General features: G+C 41.0%; 8 protein-coding genes across 18 annotated transcripts in view; 4 read left to right on the top strand and 4 right to left on the bottom strand.

The window, feature by feature from the left end:
- The first annotated feature begins 96 nt into the window (after positions 1-96).
- On the top strand, positions 97-2,461 carry LOC128873132 (arylalkylamine N-acetyltransferase 1-like). Of its 4 annotated transcripts, none has more exons than XR_008456337.1 (4): positions 97-456; positions 623-892; positions 1,287-1,367; positions 1,452-1,622. XR_008456337.1 is itself a non-coding variant. In XM_054116457.1 (3 exons), exons 1-3 carry the CDS (start codon positions 142-144, stop codon positions 1,608-1,610), a joined length of 744 nt encoding a protein of 247 aa, XP_053972432.1. In that variant the 5' UTR covers positions 112-141; the 3' UTR covers positions 1,611-2,461. The 4 variants fall into 4 exon arrangements, 1 of the variants encoding a protein (XP_053972432.1); XR_008456336.1 differs by having other exon boundaries at positions 98-456; positions 1,287-1,384; XR_008456335.1 differs by lacking the exon at positions 1,287-1,367 and adding an exon at positions 2,236-2,461 and having other exon boundaries at positions 112-456; positions 1,452-2,155.
- An 84-nt stretch (positions 2,462-2,545) lies between these two features.
- On the bottom strand, positions 2,546-4,572 carry LOC128873129 (cytoplasmic 60S subunit biogenesis factor ZNF622). The gene is made up of 2 exons (XM_054116452.1): positions 3,255-4,572; positions 2,546-3,176 (listed from the first exon to the last, which is right to left on the bottom strand). The coding sequence occupies exons 1-2, from the start codon at positions 3,928-3,930 to the stop codon at positions 2,698-2,700; spliced, it is 1,155 nt and encodes a 384-aa protein (XP_053972427.1). The 5' UTR covers positions 3,931-4,572; the 3' UTR covers positions 2,546-2,697.
- Positions 4,573-4,706: 134 nt separating this feature from the next.
- LOC128873143 (uncharacterized) lies at positions 4,707-10,423 on the top strand. Of its 2 annotated transcripts, none has more exons than XM_054116485.1 (3): positions 4,707-5,238; positions 9,852-10,176; positions 10,288-10,423. In XM_054116485.1, exons 1-3 carry the CDS (start codon positions 5,217-5,219, stop codon positions 10,325-10,327), a joined length of 387 nt encoding a protein of 128 aa, XP_053972460.1. In that variant the 5' UTR covers positions 4,707-5,216; the 3' UTR covers positions 10,328-10,423. The 2 variants fall into 2 exon arrangements, with proteins under 2 accessions (XP_053972460.1, XP_053972461.1); XM_054116486.1 differs by lacking the exon at positions 4,707-5,238 and adding an exon at positions 5,251-7,591.
- Positions 10,424-10,667: 244 nt separating this feature from the next.
- On the top strand, positions 10,668-12,734 carry LOC128873137 (eukaryotic translation initiation factor 5). The gene is made up of 3 exons (XM_054116476.1): positions 10,668-11,736; positions 11,818-12,003; positions 12,093-12,734. The coding sequence occupies exons 1-3, from the start codon at positions 10,684-10,686 to the stop codon at positions 12,210-12,212; spliced, it is 1,359 nt and encodes a 452-aa protein (XP_053972451.1). The 5' UTR covers positions 10,668-10,683; the 3' UTR covers positions 12,213-12,734.
- A 934-nt stretch (positions 12,735-13,668) lies between these two features.
- Positions 13,669-24,752, top strand: part of LOC128873136 (protein sprint) — an 81,216-nt gene continuing 70,132 nt past the window's right edge. For 3 of the 5 annotated variants that reach the window (XM_054116464.1, XM_054116463.1, XM_054116474.1), the window contains exon 1: positions 13,703-13,843. Coding sequence is in view for 1 of the 5 variants with exons in the window: in XM_054116467.1 (XP_053972442.1) it covers positions 14,847-14,891 (45 nt within the window). In the remaining 4 variants the exon portion in view is untranslated. Of the gene's footprint in view, positions 13,844-14,461; positions 14,892-24,752 lie in introns of all 5 variants that reach the window. The other 2 variants (XM_054116467.1, XM_054116471.1) reach the window with 2 other exon arrangements.
- LOC128873138 (pheromone-binding protein Gp-9-like) lies at positions 17,703-21,750 on the bottom strand. 3 transcript variants are annotated; one of them, XM_054116479.1, is made up of 9 exons: positions 21,333-21,750; positions 21,018-21,117; positions 20,765-20,856; positions 20,538-20,655; positions 19,179-20,271; positions 18,941-19,055; positions 18,667-18,812; positions 18,440-18,554; positions 17,703-18,128 (listed from the first exon to the last, which is right to left on the bottom strand). In XM_054116479.1, exons 1-5 carry the CDS (start codon positions 21,372-21,374, stop codon positions 20,198-20,200), a joined length of 426 nt encoding a protein of 141 aa, XP_053972454.1. In that variant the 5' UTR covers positions 21,375-21,750; the 3' UTR covers positions 17,703-18,128; positions 18,440-18,554; positions 18,667-18,812; positions 18,941-19,055; positions 19,179-20,197. The 3 variants fall into 3 exon arrangements, with proteins under 3 accessions (XP_053972454.1, XP_053972453.1, XP_053972452.1); XM_054116478.1 differs by lacking the exons at positions 20,538-20,655; positions 20,765-20,856; positions 21,018-21,117; positions 21,333-21,750 and having other exon boundaries at positions 19,179-19,339; XM_054116477.1 differs by lacking the exons at positions 20,538-20,655; positions 20,765-20,856; positions 21,018-21,117; positions 21,333-21,750 and having other exon boundaries at positions 18,395-18,554; positions 19,179-19,339.
- On the bottom strand, positions 21,900-23,055 carry LOC128873142 (uncharacterized). Its single transcript, XM_054116484.1, has 5 exons — positions 22,902-23,055; positions 22,727-22,817; positions 22,509-22,600; positions 22,313-22,430; positions 21,900-22,221 (listed from the first exon to the last, which is right to left on the bottom strand). The coding sequence occupies exons 1-5, from the start codon at positions 22,941-22,943 to the stop codon at positions 22,154-22,156; spliced, it is 411 nt and encodes a 136-aa protein (XP_053972459.1). The 5' UTR covers positions 22,944-23,055; the 3' UTR covers positions 21,900-22,153.
- On the bottom strand, positions 23,361-24,443 carry LOC128873141 (uncharacterized). The gene is made up of 5 exons (XM_054116483.1): positions 24,285-24,443; positions 23,983-24,082; positions 23,810-23,904; positions 23,611-23,725; positions 23,361-23,546 (listed from the first exon to the last, which is right to left on the bottom strand). The coding sequence occupies exons 1-5, from the start codon at positions 24,327-24,329 to the stop codon at positions 23,470-23,472; spliced, it is 432 nt and encodes a 143-aa protein (XP_053972458.1). The 5' UTR covers positions 24,330-24,443; the 3' UTR covers positions 23,361-23,469.

Below are 24,752 nucleotides of genomic sequence, written 5' to 3' on the forward strand. Positions count from 1 at the left end.
CTAATATCACAAACTTGGAATCATTCGTTAAGAGCTACGGATACTATTGGTATCCGTAATGAGCGCTTCTCGCCAAGAATAATTAAAAAAAATGCATACTCAATGTAGCCAGTAAATTTGTTGAACTGGGTCAATCAATATATGGACCTTTTCCCATATGAGCAAACTCTCCCTACTAAGGGTGGTGCGCGTGTGGAAAATCGTTTCAGTGCGCGGAAAATTCGTGCGGTGACCACCCCAAAGATGTCGTCCGAACATTTAAAAGTTGTACAAGTCCCAGAAAATCGCTTTGACGATGCAATCTATCACTTGAAATGGAATTTCTTTTCCGACGAACCGTTGAATCACGCGGTAGGACTCTGCGAGAAAGGAGAGAGTCAGTTCGAGCTGGAGAGACACTGCTTGCTCACATTAAAGCAAGGATACTCGAGGATGCTGGTAGATCCGAATGGGACGGTAAGTGAAATTAAACAAATGAAACTCACTAATTGTTGTTTGAAAAACGTCCATATGTTTTTCTTCGACCGGGTTTATTTTGTACGGTACTACAAATTTTGTATCGGCGAACGAATGTTTTTCCATGATATATGGACCTTGAATATTAAGTTCATTATCATATCAGATAGCAGGAATGGCTCTGAATGGTATCCTAAAAAAGGGAGAACGCGAAGAGGCCGAACGTCGTCTTGCCGAACTGAACGATGAAAAATTCAAAATAATTTTTGGACTTCTCTACAAAGTTAACGAAAAAGTCGATCTCTTTTCCAAGTATAACGTCGATGAATTGTTCGAGTGTCGAATCCTTAGCGTGGACGAGAATTTTCGTGGAAGGGGTTTAGCGAACATTTTGATGGCAGATAGTATAGAAACAGCAAGAAATGCTGGTTTCAAGGTAATTGCGAATATCGGAATATGTATTTATAATGTTTAATCGTAAATGTAATACGTTAATGTTTAATGCATTTTAATGCATGCATTTAAGTTCAGTGAAAAAAACGTTATTTATAAATTAAGTTCTCCTAAAACGGTGCTCCGTGACCTTTACCAATCGCTAATGTACGCGTATTCTAATTTTATAATTTCTGATTTTTTGTATGGTCTGAAAAAAGCAGAATTTAACACGTTTTACTGTATTAAACGATTATTAATACACATTTTATCTATTTAAAGAGAAAAAATAAATAAATTTGTATGCATCTGCTCGTACGTGTATAGCACTTTTACAGCACTCGGTGCCATGAAAAGTTGACTGTTCGATGAAGTTTCACATTCTATTTTTGTTTCAGCATGTTCTTCGATTATAATGCATGGGATGAATTTTCGTTTCCCAAGATGTAATTGCAATGCACTCGTTACTTTCTCGAGAGGTATTTTTGCACGCAGTGTATGTACATTTGTGAAAAACGAATAGTTTACAAATCGGTACTCATCATTTATCGATGTATTTCCAGGTGTTCAAAGCGGACGCAACTGGAATGTTTTCACAAAAAGTATGCTTAAAACACGGTTTTCAGGTAGAGGCGGAGATTCCGTATACGGATTGTGACGAATCGATCAGACCGGCTCCTCCTCATCAAGCTTTAAAGCTGATGGTAAAACTATTAAACTAGAAAGGAACGAAATGAAACTGAACATTGTTCAAGAAATTTTCGATAAACAGAAATATCTTGCAAAAGAGCAGTAGAGTAAAACTATGTGTATCGTTGTGCGACAATAACAGCTCTCTAATGTATGTTTGTCTCAAAGACGTATTTACAGAGTAATTATATTCAACAAAAAAGGGCGGGTCGCGTGTTTCTCGTAGAACATATTCAAAATTCGAAACATCGGTTACTGCCCCTTGTCTGTGTTTCGAACAATGTGTTACTATTAAACATAAGAAAAAAATAAAAAATTCCAGTTGACAAATGCTAGAATGAAGATCATTTAAAATTTTGTTGTTTGCATTCTGTCAATTCAGAACGAACTTATGAGGTTAGCTGCTTTGGTATACATAGTAAAGAATGAATGTTATACGAAATAATATTTACGTCTTTGTATATTACGAAACAGCATACCAGCATACATAGCAATCTATTGGGAGACGAAAATTATGTGTCAAATGTTGTAGTTTGACGTTTGTTAACTTTTCTGTACATTCTACAGTGTCCTGATGGTAATATGAAAGTATATTGTATACGTATAAGTAGGTACACAATCCTTGATGTTTCCGACTATGTACGGATTTTTTTACAGCCATCACAAAAACACAGAACACGGATTATTGCAAAATCCGTATGTAACGATGTATCGAAAAGAGTGATTTGTATAGCTCATGGTTTCAGGAATTACTGGATAATGGGTCCACACGAGTATAAACTAAAAGTTACAAGAAATATTTTTGTTGATATCACGTGTTACGAAAATATATTACAAGTTATTTTGTAAGAATATCCGTCAAATAAATATTACAGTTTATAATGACTTGTGGCTTACGATACGTCCTATCGACAAACATTAAATTTCTTAATTACCAATCATAATTAATCAATGTATACTAGGTGCAGTTCCAACTAAATAAGTACAACTTTATTTCTGCGATAACTGTATAAATATGCAATGCAGTAAGCATGCCTAACAATTTATTCTTCATAAGAATTATATAATTTAAAAAGGAATGCAGTCTTGCAACAATATTTATACGTACAATAGCGAGACCTAAAAGTTTACTTGGGGTCTGAAATATTTTTGTAGTTTATTTGCTTTAAATTGTAATTGCGTAGAGTATTTAGCTTGTATTCTTTGCATATATTTGATATCCCTGGCCTTCTTTACAGCAGCTTCGTGTTGCGTTTCTGTCCATCCAAGCGCTCTATACTGTGAGAGCACTTTACGCAATTTTTCACTTTTTGGTATCGCAACCGCTCTATTCGGATTTAAGTTTTGTCTATAATATCTCATCAGCGATCGATGCCCGATAACGTTTCCCGATGGTAATACTAGTTGATAGTCGTTATCATCTAATTCGGGTATTTCAACTTCCGCATCTGGATCGCCGGTTTCTGCATCTGGGTAACTCGACGAATAATCGTAAAATTCTGCGTATTCTGCGAGCGCGTCTCCTTCGTGCAACATTTTACAATGTCCTTTGTCGATCATGTGTGTTCTGGCAGCTTCCGCGCTTTGAAAACTTCTGCCTGTTAATATATCGAATACGTGTAATCAAAATGGCGTATATTATAAAATCTAGGAAGCAGAAATTTCAGTATACTTACCAGAACCGTTGCACCAAATGCACATGTATCCTGCAAAAATTTTTTCTCCGAGGTAAATAAGTATACCTTTGATATCTATGCAATATTCCGGATCCGGTATAAAGAACGAATGCGCAACAGTCATGTGTTTCAAATTGCGCACCAAAGATCTACTATGATGATTGCAAAACAAGCAATTGTTGTTTCTTACTGGGTTTTCGGTATATTCGACCCATTCGTCGGAATCAACAGACTCGACCTCGGAATCTACATCCATGTCGTCCGTCGATTGTTTACTACTGCTGCTAGAACTTTCCTCGTTGACATTCTTTGTTTCAGAATTAGGGGAAGAACCAGCATTACTATTTAATTCTTTACTCGTAGTTTCCGAATTTCCGTCATGTTTGGCATACTTCTCCTTGTGTTTTTTCGACAATAAATGATTTTCATACTGATTTTTCGTATTAAAATTTTTTCTGCATATTTTGCAATTCGTTACTTCTTCTTCTCTTTCCTTGTCATCTTTGTTCCTTTGCGCGATTACCCTCTTCTGAAACTCTTCAACCGTAACAGGAGGTAATTCAGCTACTTTTCTTTTTAAATTGTATCTGTGCCAATCCGACTTGTAATGTTGCCTTTGCACTTCTAAATCACGAAATGCCACACGACATGTGATACAAGTAAATGGCGAAGCCATTTTTGTGCAGGATTTTAATATACCACAAATGTAAATCGGAAATTGATATTAACAATGTTCAAAGTTTAATTTCTTCGATTAATAAATGTTTATCGTAATATAATAAATAAAGTGATTTGATTTATTATAAAACGAAGAGAGCCATAATACGCACCACGTGCGTAGTCGCTTTCTACCTTAGCACTGAGGTTATGTTACCGATTATACAGTTAGCTCGATTCGAATACAAGTACACTCAAAGACTGATATTGCATCCGCGTGAAAGCAAATTTTATATCTATTTTAAAATTGATAAAGCAAGAAAAGTTTTTGATGAATCATTGGTAAAAAGTTCTGTATTTAATTTTGATCGTAATTGGACGAAAACAAATACCAAAATCATGGCGAAATAAAATGACCGAGTAATCGTACTATGTAGATGCTATTACTGGCGTCAACAACGATAACAATGATAATTCTTCGGTAATTGCATTCTTGTATTAATTCAGCTGTGTGAGATATCGAGCAACCGTTGAAAAAATTCACAACTTTAGCCTTTCTTCACTTCATATTATTATTTTAAATGATATATCAGGCTATCTGGTCGTTCGAGCATAGACTATTTACGATTAGACGAGACAGTCGCCGTACTGCTGTAATTTTCTCAACCTATCGCTATTGGATTTGGATTTTGAATACGTAGATGACGTAGATGTAATTTGTAATTTGTAATCATTTTGTCATTTCATCAAAGAAATAACCGAAGGAAAATGATAAAATTGCTATTACATCATTGTTGGCGATACGGAAGATCACATGACTCGAGGAAAAAACCGTCCACTCGGTGAAGGTAGAGCGTCGGTGTTATCGACAGGGAGTCACGGTCCGAGTCGCAACTCGCAAGTTACGTTGACGGCCCTGACGGTTTCGTGGAGCGTTTGCAGTTGTGTTCAGGCAGTAGTCGTCTCAGAAGCCGGATCGTATCGAGTGCACGTCGCGAGCAAAAAAGTTACGCACAGCACAGCACGTAAAGCCGCAGAAACCTCGAGCGGTTAACAATTCGACGAGAGAAATAGTTGTCATCGTGCAGGAAAAGCACCGAGAAACCAGAAGGCATCGACACGGTGTCACGGCGAAGCGACTGGCCGTATTCACGATCGACTTCCACAGCCGATACCATAGAAAGACGTAAAACGAGACACTGGGGTACACCCGACAGGGCGATCCATCTGTCTCGAAACACCCACGAACACCCGTTCAATTTTCACGCTAGAAGGCGGCCGTCCAGCAGGGCGATACCATTTTATATGACTTTTCTTCGACGTCAAGGTGAGTGAAACCAGGGCATGGTAACGACGGCGACGGCAACGTCCTATCCGGTATCGTTTCGTTGCCTTTCGACGCTAATTTTAGCGACCAGCCATTTTGGACACGAGAATGTGCGCGATCCGTGGAACGGCTCGTTTCTACGGAAATTATCATTTCTCTGTCCTTTTCGCGATTGCGATTGCCTTCTTTTTCTAGCACGTTCAACTTTTCCTCTATCCATCTCTTTTTTTTTTTTTTGCTTTCCGCGTTTTCTCTATTTCCGCAACGTAACGGCGTATCGATATTACTCTGAATTCTTGAACGCAATGAAACCTGTGCGGGTTGTCGTTCGAGTAATCGCGAGATTGTGATAACACTCGTGTAGCGTATCGATGAATTACGTTCTCTTGTTTCTGAGAATATTGAGAAACAAGTAAAACAGAGCTACCCACGCGTTATAAAAAGCATCGAATCGAAATATCAAAACGTTATAGCGTTAATTACACCTCCGAATTAAAATTGAAACGTCGAATTTCTTTATGACAGACGTTGCGTAAAATATTAATATTTATTTCTTGTTGGATTTCCTCTTTGAGTGTAACGTGCAACGTCATTCATCGATCAGCAATTACGACGATGAATCGACTGTTCCGCGCAAGAAAGTCGATTCTTTCATATTAACCGGCATAGTAACATTGAACAAGAGATTAAAATAATTTACATAATTTCAATGTGATTCTACTGTGTCGAGCATTCGTCGTGTAACGTATTTGTTGACATTGCAACGAGCAGTAGATGTCTTGGAATATTCACGCGTAATATCATATGTATTTCGAAACTATATCCGGTACAGCGAAATTTGATCTGGTGTAAGACTACGAACGGGTTAACTCTTAACTCTTGATTCTTAAATTGTAAGAGAATAATACGGCTTATACGGTAAACAATTTGTTATAAATTGAATTAAAAAATTGACATTAAAATAGCTCGTTACTCGCTTGTGAATTACGGTTGTCTTTAATCGTCAAAAGGAAACCGCAGCTGGTTTCGAAACTGATTCTCCGAACAGTCTCGTGTAATCAGACCTTTTGCACCCTTCGCGCACACTCGTCTTATTTTGTCCATTTATCTATGGCTTAAGATGGCCTGCTTTGACCCTTAAGTATGCATAGTCACACGACGCACGATAGCGATGCAAAATAATACCTCTTAATCAGCTCTCAGCGGTTCTCAAGTGTTGCTCCCAGACCGGAAATCATTTCTATCGAATCGCGTCGTTTCCGGACAAAATCGCTCAACGGTTCTCGGCAGAAACGCTAATAAATTTCTAATAATATTACAGCGACGTTGATTTACTATTTCCCAATCGATCGACTCCTTTGCGCAACTAGATAATGATTGTGACGCACTCGAGATAACACTGTGACGATTCGAAGCAATAAATAGCATAAAATCTTTTAACCTCGACTGGTAGAGTTCGATTAAACACAGTCCTCCCTTACCGGTTTTTATTTGAATTTTATTTTAGAAAGTCGGACTTGCTACACCGAACGTTTACGTTACGACGAGAGCGAGATTAACATCATCTTCGTTTCTACGATTTAGACACTCGAATTTATAAAATAACTAATAAATTCTTGTCTACGATCTTACCGACAACTTGGTGTCAATCGCACCTTATCACGATAAAATTCATTACCGTTTGATCGTGTCATCCACCGTCCGATATGCGGAAAACTAGCGGTTTAGCCTCTGTGGCTAAAGATTACCGATCACGCGAGTATCCCTACTAGAATGAAATCAATTTCAAGTTGGCAAGCTGTTGAAGCTGTTGAAGCTGTGAAATATCAAGGTGTCCTCGTGGCGAGCGATCGGTGAAATCTAACCTTGCCTCGAGTCCGGTACATCTAAGACCGACATACTAGAAATTCCGCGTCGTTCGTTAGGTCCGGATCGGGCCACGTTCCGATCAATATACGGCGTATGGCGTATCCCCGTACAGAGGACGCGTGCGCGAGCACCGGAGCCGTGGAGTAGGCCGACCCGGGACCCGAGAGAGCCACGAGCACGCACGACGGCGATGACGACGACGACTCCAGTTACGGCAGCCGGTAGAGAGTACATACACGTTCACAGCTCACAGCTCACAGCTATCGTCCGCAATCCGTCGTAACGTGTGCGTCCACGTAACAGCGCCGCGAAAGACCAACACTTTTCGGCCGATTATCAAGCGGAACCGGCGATTCTCTTCCTCGATCAAGCTCTCCCTCTCTGGCGAGAGTCTCGAGGAAGACGTAAAGACACCGAGAGTACTACCACACCACCAGCAACAGCCACGATCGCAAATCACGACTTATGCGTCTGTACCGAGCAGGTAAAGATCCTCGGCGGTGCTACACCTCCTCGTCGCTCGATTCTTGGGCTTCGGGCTACCTCCAACGGAGATACGATACTTTTTCCCACTCGACGAACGAAGATTACTTCAAAGTTTTGGCTTCTTTTCGCATGGATGCTAAGATGGTTTTGCAATCTGTGTCCTTCCAACGATCGACTTATAGTTCCTAATCCATCGGTGTATCGGGATCAAAAGTTTCACGAGGTGACGGCGATTTATCATCGGCTGTTACCAGCGATCGTCGTTCCCAAGACGTTTCGTCGTGTTGCTGAAATCTGGGCCTTGATTCTTCTCTCTCTCTTCCCTCTCTTCTCTTTTTCTCTTTCTCTCTCGGTTCAGTTTCGTCTGTTACAAGCAGTGTAACGTGCATCGACGTGGCCCCTTTGCGCATTGTATGACACGATGCAACGTGACCGTATGCATTGACTGCCTACTTTTTTTTTTCAATCGAAATACGCTTCCATCCTGCGACGTTTGCTCACAGCAGCGAGTTAGCCACCGCTGCCAACCGTAACAACCTTCTGCTGGTGAACATGTGTCGCGGACAGTTGGTGCTACCACCAACTGGACTTGGTTTGATCGCGTTGTGATGGGAGTGGTTTCGCACCTTTAATCTGAACGTACTTGTCGAACGAGAACGATACGATTACACGAATTTCGAACATTTTTTTAATCGACGGTTCCGTGTTTCGGAACGGTCTTGCTTCTAGCAAGTTTCACGCAAATTCGATGGACCACTCTTATCAATCGACACGAATTTCCATCGTTTCGAGAATTATTTTTCGGAAAGGAAATACGTTGATCGTTCTTTTTCGATTTAGGTGTCGATAACTCGCCGTCCGATAAATCTAGAAAATAAATAATTATGGTAGGGGTGTGGAACGAAGACAGCGGGTGAACGTGAAGCGTTCCTCGTGGGTTGACTTACCTATGTATCTATCTATATGTACCTCTTACTCGTTGGCGTCGACTCGTTGTTTATGCGGCTGCATAAAAAGATTTGCCGAGCAAAGGATACGAAGCAAACGTTATCGCTGCTCTGTAATTGTGCGACGGACATTTAAATAAATAATTTCACGATGCGGATCGCTGATGATCCACGCCGAGGATCGCGCGCATAGTACAGTTACGTTGTACGGAGCGGTCCTAAAATATTTGTCGTCTGTCCTGTTGTTAATTGCATCCTAGTTTTACGATTAGAGCAGTTATCGTTTGACATTTGAGCTACCCGGGTTTATAATGCGAAATCCTGTTTCCATTAGAAGTGGATCGATACGCAGGGGAGCACCTTTAGTGCTCGTCGTTGCATTGATAAACGGCTATCGCTACGAAACCGCTGCGGTTAAAATTCTAGGCTGTTATTTTACTATTTACGCATGCTCGTAATCGCAACATTACACACGTGAGAACGTCGATATCTCGAGGGACGTCGGTAATGCGCAAACGAATTTCTTTACAGGAAAAAACTACTTTTCTCCGTTGGTTTGTTGCAAGTAATTTCTACTCTAATCGAATCGTACTTATGGTAACCGATTGGACCGAATCGGTGCACCTTCAGATCGATGAGATTCTCGATGAATCAACGGAGCGTGTCATGGTAATCTATATCGTGTTTTGTTGCACAATTCGTTTGTTTTGTTTCGAGATAATGTCGTTCGGAAAAATGTCTACTTTGTTGCTTCGTTTCCGGTAGGTCTAGTTTGAAAGGTTTCTCCGGTAGGGCACGTGCGCGTGTGACTTTAGCTACGATGATTCTGGCATGGTCGGTCTCGCCCAAACACCGCCTAGATGATCGTTAATAATCGCGAATAAATGAAACGCATACTGGACAAAATTTCCGAACCATCGGCGCCCATGGGAACCAGGCAACCGACGTACAAATGATCGACCTTTATATTAGTGAAAATCATCCCCGATGTTCTCGTTCTGGAAACGTTTTTAGCAGACCTACTCTCTATGCGGATAAATAAAATAACAATCAGGAAAAATTTGTTCGTCTCGCGTCAAGACATAGCCTAACGTTTACGAAACGTCTTCCGTTCTTTGAATTGAAATGATTCGGATCATCGAAGATAGGTTTGTGCTCGGACCATGTACGATTTAACCATGTGTTTCTTTGATTGGTATCGAACCAGCGTTAGATGATTCTAGCTCGAATAACGTTCTAGCTCGAATAACGTTCTAGCTAGGAGCTAGTAGGTTTTGGCGACTAGTGATAACGAGGTTGTTCTCGTTACAGAAACATTCAGGATATCATCCAGAGGGAAAGGATCGGTGTACAGCAAAGGCGGCGGTAGTAGGACATTGTCCAAGCGACTCGTAAACGGCAACATCATCTCCTTCGCACGGTATAGTCGTTTGTTGCGTGGAACCTGTGAGTTAACCATTCCAACCTGGTACCCAGGCTTTCTTAGGGGCACAAGCAACGGACAGGCAGCGTGTATGATCATTGAAGACTATCCCCCTCTGCCTACTAAACCGAGGCAATACCTTCATCAAGATACCACCCAACGATTTCTGAACCACCTGGTCCTGCCTAAGCACAGGACCTCAAAATTTTCCAGGTGGGTGCCTCCGATCCTAGAAAATATTTAATCCGTGTAGCGAGAAGAAGAGGAAAGAAAAGAAAAGAAAAGAAAAGAAAAGAAAAATTAACCGACTCGTTTGATTTCCAGTAATAGGCATCGGAAGCTACAGCCTTTCAGAGAAACGTGACTGACGTCAGTGGGTAGTGCGGCAAATCTTACCGCAGACGACAAAAATCACCCTGACTCGACACGTTACGAGCTACCATCGGGTAGCCATTGCCTGGCAACGTCGCTGCACAGCAATCAAACTGCCGCTGGGAAACGTGAAAAGTAGATCCAGAAGAACAAGGACGAAGACGTTACCTACCTGAAGAAAAACAAGACAGGCAAAGATATCGAAACGAGCTATTAAAAGCGTGCGGCTTCGGCGTCAGTTTTAACGCAACTCGTCAACGCGTTCGCAACGACGTCTCGTAAAAAGGTGGTGTCATTTCGAAAGGACGTTAAATTAGCGAGGAGCAAGAGGTGGAAATATCAGTCACCATGGGGAGTGTCAACGTTAACCGTAACGTCAGCGATGCGTTTTACCGCTACAAAATGCCACGGATCCAAGCTAAAGTCGAAGGCAAGGGTAACGGCATCAAGACCGTAATCGTGAATATGGTCGACGTTGCCAAAGCAATTGGAAGACCTGCTACTTACCCGACCAAGTACTTCGGCTGTGAACTTGGAGCGCAAACTCAATTTGATTTCAAAAACGAAAGATTTATTGTCAATGGTTCGCACGACGCCACTAAATTACAAGATCTTCTCGATGGATTCATTAGAAAATACGTTCTTTGTCCGGCCTGCGATAATCCCGAAACAGAACTGATAGTCAGCGCGAAGAAAGGAACCATCTCGCAGGGATGCAAAGCCTGCGGTTATCATGGACTATTGGAAAGCAATCACAAGTTAAACACCTACATCCTAAAGAATCCACCCAGCCTAAATCCCGCAGTTCAAGGAAGCTCTCTAACGGAAGGAAAACGCGGAAAACGTTCGAAACGCGCCAACGGTGATACTACCACCACAACTACCGCTACTGCTAACGGCGATCGATCTGGTTCTCCGGAGAATGATACCAGCACAACCGATATCGTGGTCGAAGCTCCTGAAAAAGTGGCAAACGAAGAGGCAGACGATGTTAATTGGGCCGTCGACGTGTCGGAAGAGGCAGTTAGAGCTCGTCTGCAAGATTTAACGGACGGAGCAAAAGGAATGACCATCAACGATGATCTCGATAAGACTGAAAATGAACGAATGGACATGTTTTATAAATTAGTCAAATGTCGTCGCGACGCTGGGCAACTGGACAATCATAAAGAGTTGGTAGCGGAGGCTGAACGTCTGGAGATTAAGACGAAGGCGCCGTTGGTTTTGGCCGAACTACTCTTCGATCAAAACATTGCTGGTCAAGCAAAAAAATATCGAGTACTTTTGCTTCGTTTCACGCACGATGACATCAAGGCACAAAAGTATTTAATCAGAGGAATCGAACAAGTAATAGCCCTGCATAAAGATGTATTGATGTCAAAAGTCCCTGGCATTCTAAAGGTAAGACGAAAGTAGCGCTTCTAATTTTACAACGACAATCGCGATTATTCTTATATCTTAACTCGTTGGATTATCTTGCAGCTCTTTTACGATGCCGATATTTTGGAAGAAAAAGCCCTATTCGAGTGGGCGAGCAAAGTCACTGGAAGATACGTATCGAAAGATTTATCCCAAGAAATTCATGATAAAGCTGCACCGTTCATAACTTGGTTGAAAGAAGCAGAAGAAGAAGATTCGGAGTCGGAAGAAGAAGACGACGATTTGGAGGTAAACTTGTTTGGAAAGAGCGTTAAACGTTAATTGTTTACAGATACCGATACCGAAATGTAACCGTGTCTTCTTTTTTTTCTTTGTAGATCGAATACGACGATAGAGCCAAACAATCGCTAAAACCACAACAGCCAACGCCTGTGCAGAAACCTGCTGTAGCAAATGATTCGGATGATGCGGATGATTTTGACATCGATGCCATTTAAAGATGTAATGAAAATGAAAAGATGCTCAGTAGTCGGACTTGAAGAAAATGAGGAAAGAAACGAATAGGAAAAAATATGTCCGATAAACGATGCTATACGATTATTTCTCACACGATACAAAGAATCGCAATGCAATCTCTTACTATATCATACATGTATAGGATTTTGTTATTTTAGGTCAAGGAGTGATTACAATGCCATTATGATGTACGACAAATTTTAACTGTTCCACAAGTTTAGCAATATTTATCGGTACGGTGATACTTTTTTAATTGTTTTTTTTAAACAAGGTGATTCGATGATGAATCATCTTATATCATTATTCACAATGATTACTGAGCGATTTTTTTAAACGATCGATACTTGTATACGTTGATTCGCGTCTCCTTTAGAAGAAAAATACAACACGATATTAATAGTTACATCGTTACTGGGAAGTTGGCCTGCTAAAAGCGTCCTCTATTGTATCTATTTACTATTCAATTAATAATTATTCAAATAAATATGGTTTATCGCAATGTATACCAAGAAAAATTAATTTGCACCCCTTCGACAAAAATACGATACATCGATCGTATCGTATTCGTATCGGGTAAAAAGATTTTTCCAAGAATATATATTCACAAATATCACACTTACTCGACCCTGAAATTCTATGTACATTGTCTGTATGTAGGTAAACGTCCATCACGGTCCGCTATAAATTTTACTCATTGTCTGTCACTAGTGCCGGGTTCACCTTAGAGTAACGATGAGATTCAAACTTGTTTGTTTTGAAATCGTCGAACGGCTCGAATTGGCTCGATGTTCCCACATTTTTTTTTCTGTTGAAAGTAAACTCTAGATAGAATGAGTCACCGCACCGTAAACACCGGTTGCGCGTTCAAAACAAAGCGTTAACACTCTGTTCGTTTCGTGTCGCGTATCATTCCTTGACGGCGTTAGGCATCCTTTCGACTTGTTTTTTTGCATCTGGTTTCATTTCTGTCTTTCGGCACTTGATCGAATCTTCAATTACAACGATACTGGCCTTTGTAGCAGTGGTGCCATCGCTGAGAAATACTTGCTACTGTTGGTGCTAGATGGCGAGTAGTTTAGTATCGGTTACAAAAATGTCCAAGTTGAGCTGTTTACAGAGCGGCTTAGCGAGCGATGGCCTTTTTGGATGCAGACGTTGTCAAACGCTAGCGAATATCGAGAAACAAACAAATTAACACGGCTAGGAACTTAGAGGAAACGAACCGTACAGCGTTAACACGAAGCATCCTAGTATGACCTAGTATGACATCCTAGTACCGACTATGCCACAAGATGGCGACATTAGTGCGAATCTGGCATGGCTCGATATAGTTTATGTCGTGACGTACATTCTAGTTAGTGGTTTTCAATCCAACAGGTGTTACGGAACGCTGAGTTTTCGTCAAAGTTTTCAATATTACGTTGTCGCGAATATGTATGTGTGTGCGCGTAAGTTTGTTTCTGAAATCCTTGTGGTAAATCTGATACGGTTATTATTGGTTTCGAAACTGTATTTTATTCTTCTTTGAGACTGCGTGTACTCGGAAAGTGGTTTATCAAGCATAAAACGTACCACATTCGAGAAAACGTAGCGAAGCAGCGAAACACTCGAGGTGAGTATTATTTATTCTTTGTATCGTATTTGAAGTCGGCGTTCTCCGAGTCGCGCTACTCGAAATCGCTATCGTTCGATTCTGAGTTGGTAGGTTATTTGCGAGTCAATGTTAATAAATCGTTAACACGTGCGCGAAACGCAACGCGATTTAATCGTCGTTCTTTTAAGGTGATTCAGAACGCGTTTGTCACCCATTCCGAGAAACACACACACACACACCTACGCATTTGTTGCCATTCGATTAGAGAATCGTATGTATCCGTTACTTTTCGAATGCTAACGATTAACGATCAATATTTGTTGCGGGTCACATGTTTCGGGTTACTGTACTCGGTGAAAGGGATCGCGTAAAGGTATCGATATTTTCGCGATCGAAACGGAGTGGTACTAGTGTCGTCGTAGTGTTGACGCCATGGAAGTTGTACCGTTTGACAGTTAAAACTTGACGCGTCAACTTGTCACAGTATGCGTGGAGTATCGATGACACGATCGCGTTGCTTCGAGCTTATCGCGTCGCGGTGCCTTTGTTGTGAATAACGTACGGCGTATATGTACGAAGAACGTTTCCGTCGAGTGAAAGAAGGAGGTTGAAAAATGTTGCAATTGTGTTGAACAGGATCATCGAAAAAGCGTGAGGTGACATTGGTCTGTTAAGATGTCAGCGGAAGCCGTTGGACACCGTCGAAGCTTCGTTATCGAATAACTTGGTTTCCAAGACATGATTGTATGATGAAAAATTCAATTACGCTTAGATCGTACGAATATAGAAGTTGGTTATTCGTTAATACGGCAAAGTTATCCGTAGCGATTCGTCTGGTTAGGTAGGCGGATTGTAAAGAAACGAGCCGGGTTCGTTACACTTACGAGTTACGTGTTTCTTCGACCACAATTTCTATTTCAGTTTTCGTATTTCGCGGTAGGTGGTTTAAGGTTTAAACGAATTCTAAACGACTGAACTGTCGTTTAGCAAGCGTGATTTCTGTGGACAGTTGAACGTTTCGATGACAACAAAAGGACGATCACCGATGGATATTAGGAGCCGACAAGTAATTATTTAAAACGTAATGTTCGATAATGTTTCTAACCTCGTAAAAGTGAACGGTCTGGCATTCGCACGCGTTCAGACCTAACCCGTTTCTATACGTGGGTAGCGGAAAAGAAGTCGGAACCTACGCGAGTTTCACGTATTTGGCTTGTTTCAGCGATCGAACATCTCTCGCGGTGTATACACTGTACAGCTCGATCGAACAGTGCTAGCGCAAAATTTACTTTTTTTACACGTGACATGTTACATTTTACAACTACCGTAATTGTATAGCGGAAATCAGAAAGATACCTAGAACCTATCGCAAACATCCGTTTCATTTTTATTTTTGTATCCCGAAAAGCAATAGGGTGACAAAAAAAAAGAAGTTTGGATCGACAATAGCGTAATTGTTCCCGCGAAAACGCTATCGCCATGTACATATACGCGCGTTAGATAGGCGATAGGAAGACAGGATAACACGGAATGGATGTCAACGACTCGGGTAGGTCGGATAAGATGTATCTTATTATCGAGATGCGTTCGTTCCCACTGATGTCGTTCTTCTCCGTTCACTCGTTTCTCTATCTTGATGTTTTTTTCTAGCGATTTTCTGCCGACCATCGTCTTCTTCACGCATCGAGACTTTGTACAAATTTCTACACCTTTTCGTTTTGAATAAAGCTGTTTACATGCGTCGTTTAGTCTTTTCTTTACGTATCGGTACATTCGTTAAGATTTCTCAACCGTAAAAGATGATTTGAAATACGAGTTTCGGAAAGCTTATCGATAACTGGCATTTTACCCTACGCCTATGGTGGTCCATGCGCTTAAAATCGATTCGGAGAGACACAGACAGGGCATAGACCTCCATTCGCAGAGTAGATTCGTCGTAACTTGCTCCAACTGCGAGAACTCGATGAAAATGTTTAACGATACTTTCGCGGTTTTCAGGTTTCGTAGGAACTCGATGGGATAGGGAATGTATAGGAGAAAAATGACGACACGTAACGGCAGATGTTCGAGCAAAGATACGAACGTTGTAGATATACCATATATGTATAACCTTTCGAGTAATTTGCTTGAAACGTTGACATTTTTTTGCGGATCTTTCCAAGCTTGGCATATCCAGTCTTTACACTCCAGGATCGAGTGTAAAGTTGCGCCCTAGCTTCTTCCACCCTCGAACCTGAATCGCCCAGAGAGGTGCCATTCCAAAAACCGACGCGACGTTCAACGATGATCAACGCAGGGATGTCGCGCCGAAATTTTCCTCTACGTCTCTCTTTCCCTTTTCTACCCTTTCTCTACACCCCTTCTCTCGCACTGTTCATTTTAATTTTACTATCGGTGGTAATCGTGGCGCAACCAAATTAGTATGGGAGGCATTTCGCTCCGAGCTACCGTGGTCGTCGTAGTTTTGGAGAGTGATCCCCGATCCTCGGCGTCTTTATGGCAGTTAGGTTTATTAGGTGCGCCGTTTTCACGGAGAACTCTGACCATTTCCAGCGCCGTTTAAACGACCCTGTGACTGTATGCGTGTACACCGTGGTACTTGGTTTCGCGTGATCGTACAACGCTAACAAACTTTCGGATCCCCGTGCACGCGGTGATCGATGAACGGTACATATTGTACGCCATCGTTCGGTCGCAATCCGTTTTCAGACTGTGATACGCGGATCCCGACACGAAGAGATACGTTGGATACGCATTGTTATCAACCGACACGCGTCTAAAGAGAAACGCGTCGAGGAGAAAAATTTCGGAATCGGTCGCGTGCAATCCCAGTCGGTCGTTGTTATTTCCAGTTGATTACCGCGCCCCAAAGCTTGCATCACCGTTTCACTCCCATAGTAAATAATGTAGTACGACACCTGGTACACCCTGTACATCATGCTGGGTATGCACGGAAGCATCGCGTACAGGCGTACGGGTCCGAGCGTAATATATGCATAATGTATAGGTCTGGTGTATGCACTATGCAGGCCAGGCGAAATACCTCCGTGCGCAACGTTCTACTCTACATACAAGTATATCGCGTAAACCGTGCGCGCTTGCGACTACGTTCCACTGCACTCGGTACATGAACGTTTACTTGTACATAATTGAACGCGTACCGTGTTTCGGACGCTGAGTACGTTTGGAGATAATTGTAAGAATTCTGGTATTCACGAAGAAGACGGTTTCTTGGAAGACTGTCTTTCGTATCTAGTCCTTAATAAAGAGCTGATATTTCTCCACTGGTATTTCGAGTGTAACTTGCCGCGACAATAGACGTTTCTTGATCTTTCAAACATTCGAAAAGAACAACTTTAACTCGCGTAAACTTTTCGCACGGTTTACTGCTAATTCATTACCGAACTGATTCCCACGTGTTACGATACACCCTGTATGCATCGTATACGGTTAGAAGCCTTTATAGAGCCAGACAACTCGATCGAATTATAGTAACAGAGTTATCCGTCGGTTCGTGCGAGACGCCAACTCTCGATGGAATGGAATCCAAACTGATTTTTAATTCGTTTCAGCGAAAGGATTAAGAAACGGTAATACGAACTTGTCGACGTACGTACGCATTAAATACGAATGGTCGATTGCACGGAAAGTTGCTCGTCTAGTATACTCTTGGGCAAATTCAGTTAATTCGAGGCTGCGTTCGACCAAAGTTTCGGCAATTTTCATGAGGCTCGTTTGCGTTAAGTGGCTTTATCTAACGCGCTTACCCGAATCTGCATTTGACTTTATAATTTCATTTATGCCGAACCGTGCTTGGCCCAACCGCGGATTCGATGTAGGCGCGAGTAAATTAAAGGAAATTGAATTCTTTGTCGGGTATAAGACGAAACTAACAATTTATTTGATCGATAGGAAAAGTATCGTGGCGAGCTATGTACGTATCGTGTAACAAAGGTAAATGTAAAATTGTACAATGTACATCGTATACATCGAGCGAACTCGAGATCTGGCAACAAAAGTGAGGATCGCTAGAACCTCGGATCGGTCAGAGAGAAATATAATGAAAGCGACGGTTGTCACTTTTGAATAACGAAACGCTTGGGCTAGGTGTGAACCAGAAGGTACACCGAACAGTCGCCACGCACATATTCCAAGTAGCACCATCCAATGCTAATAAATATTGTTATCGTTACCACGGTGTTTTGGCTTATTCACCCGCGTCATAACCCAAAGTATGCAACTTTCAAAGCTACGCAACGGATGAACCTGAAAGTAACGTCGCACTCGTCGGTGATATCTCTTACTGAAACAGAATATACGGCTGGTTTAGAGAATTTTCTGTGGGAGGGAATGCGCGTGAGATGTTTACTAATATTTCGTTATCTACTAATCATCTATCGTGAAGAACGTTCGATAAACGTGGGTTTGTAAGTCGCTTGTTTGTTTACAATGTGGACGAATTAGAGGAATCGGTGAAAGGATCGAGGAGAAAACGCTTTCACCGAGGAATTAATTTAACACATCTGTATATCAGAGGCGAACTATGTCGAATCGAAATTTCCAAAATACCTTGTTTTCGAGCTATATAAATTGCTTCCTTTGCGGGTTGCCTACCTTCTTCGTTGCATTCGGCCACGGCTACGGAGAAGAACAACTTTTCTTCTCTTGGTATCGTCATTTTCTTAATCATGTTCTGTAAGACTGGCATTTGTATTTGCGAACCTATCATCTGCAAGTAGTCCGGTAGGATTAAAAATTTGTAAATAATATTATCCACATCAGCATGTAGAATTGGTATCGTATCGTATCGGACGAAATAAATTTGCTAAAGATCAACTTACACTGCCTTGTTTTTGCGCGCAACACGTTATAACGCAGAGGGCTCTTCTCATACTTCTTCGACCTGGCGCTTCGTATAATTTGTTTCCTTCTTCCACCTCTGATATGTCGGGATCTGATATCACAGTTCCGAGTAGCTGAAAATCTTCTGTGGAACCAACAAAAATTCTTGTTAGTTTTAGTCCCATCTATTTCGTAGATAGGCAACACTTCGGCTAACCGATCGAAAATCGAAAATCGAAAAGAGAGAGTTACAACGTTGGATTTACATCTTACCGATTGTTACTGACATTTGACGGATACAGGTCTCGACATCTTCCGTCTTTATCTCAAACATTGTGGCAAAACCGTTGATCAGATTCCCCATGTCATGTGTTGCCTGAATGGCTAGCTAAAATATGCAAATGTGCAAATATTCGATACAGCTGCTGGCGTAGGATCGTATCGATAATAAGAAACGGTAACGATAAGTTATTTAAACCATGCGGCCCGGATCGAAACGCTCGATACTTACGAAAGCGGGTACGAAAACCGCAACGAATACCAATAATTTCATGGTTAGGAATTTCACAGATCTATCACCAAAACTAGAATATCGTCACGCTCGATTTCAACTCCGGTGGTTTGATTTCTACGACTAACATCGAACGCACGGCATGCTACATTTATATCGAAGCACAAGTAGAGGTTAAAGATCCAAGATTATAAGCAACTTACGTTCGCGTAACGTCAATAACATGCACGATAAACGTAGAGAAAAATAATTGCTAGAATAGTGTCGTGGTTCGATTCCGTAAATCAATTAATTCCTGTTATTCGATCGATTCGACGCGTTACTTGTACATAGTTAGGCATAAGTACCAAGAATGAGAAGATACGGTAAGGTTTCCCGGTACCGTTACGCTAACGCGAATTGTGTGCCAAACAATCATGGAAATTTAAGAGCAAAAACATCGATCATTTTCCAATCGGATACTTCTTTTAGATCCCTTTAGAATTAATATTCCGCGAGTTTGTCGAAAACGTAGCTGGCGTTTTTAAGCGCTCGCAAAGCCTACCATTTGCAAAAATGTCTCTCCCTTTTCTTACGTGTCTATTCGGTGCGTAAGATCAGCGGTAACTTTATTCCGTGGTGTATGCGAGGCAACTTGGACCATTATGGGGTACATTATACCGCCTTAGAACGTGAGTCGCTTACCTTAACGCGATCCTTGCTGCTCGACGAGTAGTGCTCGTCCCTTGCATGTTTCACTTGGACTACAGGCTACAGGACACAGGACACAGGGCACAGGGTTCCGCAAACGTGTTGCAAGGATCGCTAGTTTCAGGCTACCTCTGATAGCGTGTCGCGTAAATAAAGTTAAACGAATAATAGGTAAAGGTAAACATATGTAACTAGCTAAGGGGAAGACGACAAGGACGAACGTGTTGTTCTCTTAAATCGTTTTATTGAACCTTGTAGACGTGGTTATTTCTGATGGTTACAATTTGTTTACAATGTTCGGCGAGCAACGTTTTTGCTAGACTATCGCGTTAACTGAAAATCTTCTCTATATAACAGTCGGTGTATTTGTTGCCAATGTTGCATTCGTCGGTCTCGCCACTCACTACAACAGAAAAAAGATCGTGTATCGTGCGTTCTACATACGTACATGTATGTTAGATAGAATACGGGGGGAATCGAGAATTTTCTTAAATGAAAATTAGAGAGAAAGAAGCTAGCGACGGCAGTGTCGCTATGTGCCAGGCGAAACAAAACCGGGAAACTAGGACAGTCACTTTTTCAAGTGGGATCCGCGTTTGTTTTGATCGTTAATTTAGAAAAACTGATAAGCTTATTATTTTTGTTTCTTTTCTCGGATATTGCACTTACACACTCCGACGCATTCCTTCGCAATATTCTTGACCATATCGATCTCTGCGTCATTACCAGCGTGTATCGTTTCTATCATCTTGAGTACTGGCTCAACGTGGAAATCAAGGCCTGTCAACTGAAACGGAAAAGGAATAAATGTCGTCGACGCGTTCGATTCCATAAAAAATTGGAATATTTTGGTTTATTCGGTCAACTAGTTTGTCGTTTGTTGTAACTTTACTTACAACGTTCATTCGTTTCATCACGCACGCTTTCAAACAACCCATCACTTTTAGGTCGGCCTCACCGTGGGGCGACTGTACATTCGTAGCTTGCTCTGGAATAGATACATTTACGACGTTACGATGCGTTTCCATCGCGAATCGCAATTCAATTGTTATGCTGCAATGCTATTGCTATACACAGTCTGTACTCGGACCAAGTGGATACTTGTGGATACTTGTCTAAGAAAACGTATTTTTTAAACGCGTTTTTTACCTTCTGTAATATGTAATTCGTCGGCGCAGGGTTTCACGTCCGGCATCAAATACTCCATGTACTTTGGTATGATATCTTGGTCTATACCGCGTACAACCGTCTATATCGTAAATAAGGTTTACGATTATTTTTTACGAAACTAGACATTTCAGGATTTTAATTTCAAACTTGTAATTTTTAACAGACTATCGAAACATTTATATTTTTTAAAGGCCAGCTTTGAAATTGTTGGCATAATCAGCCTCGGTGGTTAAGACAGATATCACGATCGAAAGAAATTAAACGGAAAACACTGATACGAGGTTTGGCACTCACCGCGGTCGCCAGCACGCAAGCAACAGCAACGATGATTTTCATGCTTCGGGTTCGATTGATATACGAACTTTAATCCCAAAAAGACAGAACGAATCGATTCTCGAAACTGATTTCGCTGAATAGTATCACCGACTGGTAACCGTAGGTCTCTTTGGATGTTATTTATATAGAATCCATGCCGAAAAATAGCTGGTGTTAAGGTCTGACAGGGTACAGCAGGAAACAAGATAATACCCCGAATCAACGAGTTTACATAAGACGCGGTTCAAGTACACATAAAACGCTTCCATTACGGACAATTCGAGTCGGATTTGTCACGATAAGTGATTGTTTTCTATCGCGGAATGAGACTGCTTAAGAAAATTACGCGATCGAAACGGCAGCATTACCGATGCGCGATGATGAAACGTCATACGAAAATCGCGTGCGCTATAATTTTCTCGCAGTACCGAGTACCGAGCTCTGCGAATATTCCTTCTGCGAATCGTTGGCTACTCGACCAATTATTCGCGTATTCGGTTAAGAATGAAAACTTTCTTTAAGATGGATGTTTTTCAAGGCTATCGGTTTAGTTGCATATATCATGTATTATATAATAAAGAGAATAGAATGTACTGTGGTGGTGAACAAAGTTCCAGTACGATACAAGGTTTCGATGAATAATAATATACATACATACATAATACACGCACGCACAGACGATTATCAATTGACGGTCATTTAATATTCCCGCACCTCTTGCCGCTAAATCTACATCGTTAAATCATTAGATTTGATCTTTTTACGTTTCCGTTGTTATCCAATCATTTTTATTGTCGAAGCTATTGTTTATCTAGGAAACATTCGATGAACGAATAGGCCATTTTGCACTCGTCCGATGTGCCTTTAACTGAAAGAAACGACATACGGTAACGTTAACGATGGATAAATAATTATTCTTTATCAAGTTGATTCGTTTGACATTTTTGCGCTTGGCTTACCTTTTTCGGCACATTCTTCCAACACTTTTTTGGAGCCTTGAACCATTTGCGGATCTTCGGGAAAAATGGTTTCGATAAACTGGATGGCCGGTACCAAGTCCAGTTTCGAGTCTTTCAACTGAAATCCGTACGACAACGTGATACGCGAATTTGTTTATTACAGATTGGTCCATTTTCATCGACCGATATCGCTTACCGCGCCCATTGCTTTTAACGTGCATGCACGAAGACACGAAGCTCCTTCGAGTCCTGCCTTTGCGTCGTTATCGAATGCATCTCGTGGATTTTCTGAAATATAGTTGAAGGAACACCCAACGTTCCGCTCCGATAAAATAATAACAGATAACAGACGATAAGGGGATAGATTCAATTTAAAAAATGGTTGCGTTGCAAGAATCTATGACTAACACTTACGTTCGGTAAGACCATTTTCTTTGGCGCACGTTACAAATTGTTCCCTGTACTTTTCCAAGTAGGCATCGACGATATCCGCGCGAACCATTGACTTCGATTTAACGAGTACAAATTAATCGAAACGAATCTAAGTTTCGGTGAAGATTTTATATGAAATTATCGTCTGTGTACTTACCGCGGCTAGCAAAATACACGAGATAACGAAAAGACTGTTCATCTTGACTATTTGCAATAGGTTGTCCTGCGGTGGAAAATGTTGTTGAACGATTGAATCGTCTTAATTGTTGGAGCTTGCTATTTATAACGCGAATAAGATTGCAAAAAATATCGTTGCATCACGTGTATCGACGTTACTAATGTATACTTTGTAAAAAAAAAAGGTACTACGCACGTGATAATTACTAGGTTCGATCCTTTCATGTTTGTTTTTCTATGCATGCTACATATCAATGTCGAGACTTGTATCGCAGATGGTATCAACAATAAAGAAACGAACGAGAAAAAATCTCATTTGGTATGCACGTAACTCTGCTACAATTGACCAATGACTTGGGAATTAATGAGTGTGTAAACGATTAATGATTAACGATTAACGATCGATAAAGGTAGTTTGAAATAAATTGTTGGCTTTCGATTCTTATCTATCTCTTATTTTGCTCGTGGTTTGACAATCATTAAGTGTTATTCGTCGATTCTTAACACATTCGTTAAGACACATAGTTATTTTCGTTACAGAAAACACATTATTCATCCTTCGACTTGATCTTAGCGCAGCGTATAAATTCGAAGCCAATGTCGCATTCGTCGGTTTTGTCTTTGACTGAAACAATTGTAAAATTTTCGATTGTAACTTTGTTATTTTGTTTCGTTTAATCGATGCCTACCTTCTTCGATACAGTCTTCGGCAACCTTGACTTCTTTGGTTATTACATCGTCATCCGTGTACACTTTTTCGATCAATTCTTTTACAGTCTCTATCTTTATAGTGGTGCCATCCATCTATTATCGTAAAAAAAATATTACTCCGAATCATGTGAATTGTCTATTTGTTTGCGACCTAAACGTTGATGATAAGTCACTTACGATGTCCATTCCTCTCATAATGCACGCTTTCATACATCCGAACTTTTGTCTCTCTTCGCCCTCCAAATTCATGTCAGCGAATTTATCCATATCGGCTGGAATGAACAAACTTTAATTATAATCGACGCAATCGATTTAAAAAAGAGAAAGAAATGATTTCTTTTGTCATTTACTCGGTAAAATGTTGTGTTTCTCGGCACACGATTCTACGTGATCCTTCATTAACTCCCCGAATTTTTCCATTACCTCGTGACTGTCGCTACGTACCACTGCCTAAAATTTATTCATTTCTTTTCTTTACGCATTTCTTAAGCATATTCTCGGAAATTTCACCTTTCTACATATATTCGTATATATTTCGCTCTGTATAGATATACATATACACCTATGTGCATACATAGTATGTATCGCATCCAAATGTGTTGCGAGCATCCAAAGGGTGCTCGCAACAGTATTATATTTATATTTTACCCACCGCAACTAGGAAGAGGCAGACGACCGTCAACAGAAGAGACTTCATCTTGAAAGTTTAAATCGCTAAAGAAACGAACCAAAGAACAGACTGATGTCTGTCAATGTTTCGACACGATATTTATATAGAAATCGTGTTAATATGTGTTGAATCGCGCAAGGTGTTAGATCTTATTACGAAGTAACAGGAAGAGAAATAATTGCTCTTCCTATCTGATTTACGTAACTTGTTTCAATTGGATTCGGAAAAAATAAGCAATTTTACGGATTTCTCGCGAAAGATGATTCTGCGTGATCGGTTTGATAAAAGAACAACAGCAATAGCGTCGTCGTATTTGTCGTTTAGTAAATACGAGAACAACCGTTGCTACAAAGTGAAACGAACAAAGCTGGTATTTTCTGCGTATGAACGTAGCTATAGCTATAGCTATTCCTCTGAAATCGGAATGCCGCGAATCTTGAAATTCATTTA

Source organism: Hylaeus volcanicus, chromosome 3, assembly GCF_026283585.1.
Source record: "Hylaeus volcanicus isolate JK05 chromosome 3, UHH_iyHylVolc1.0_haploid, whole genome shotgun sequence".
Classification (NCBI taxonomy): Eukaryota; Metazoa; Arthropoda; class Insecta; order Hymenoptera; family Colletidae; genus Hylaeus; species Hylaeus volcanicus.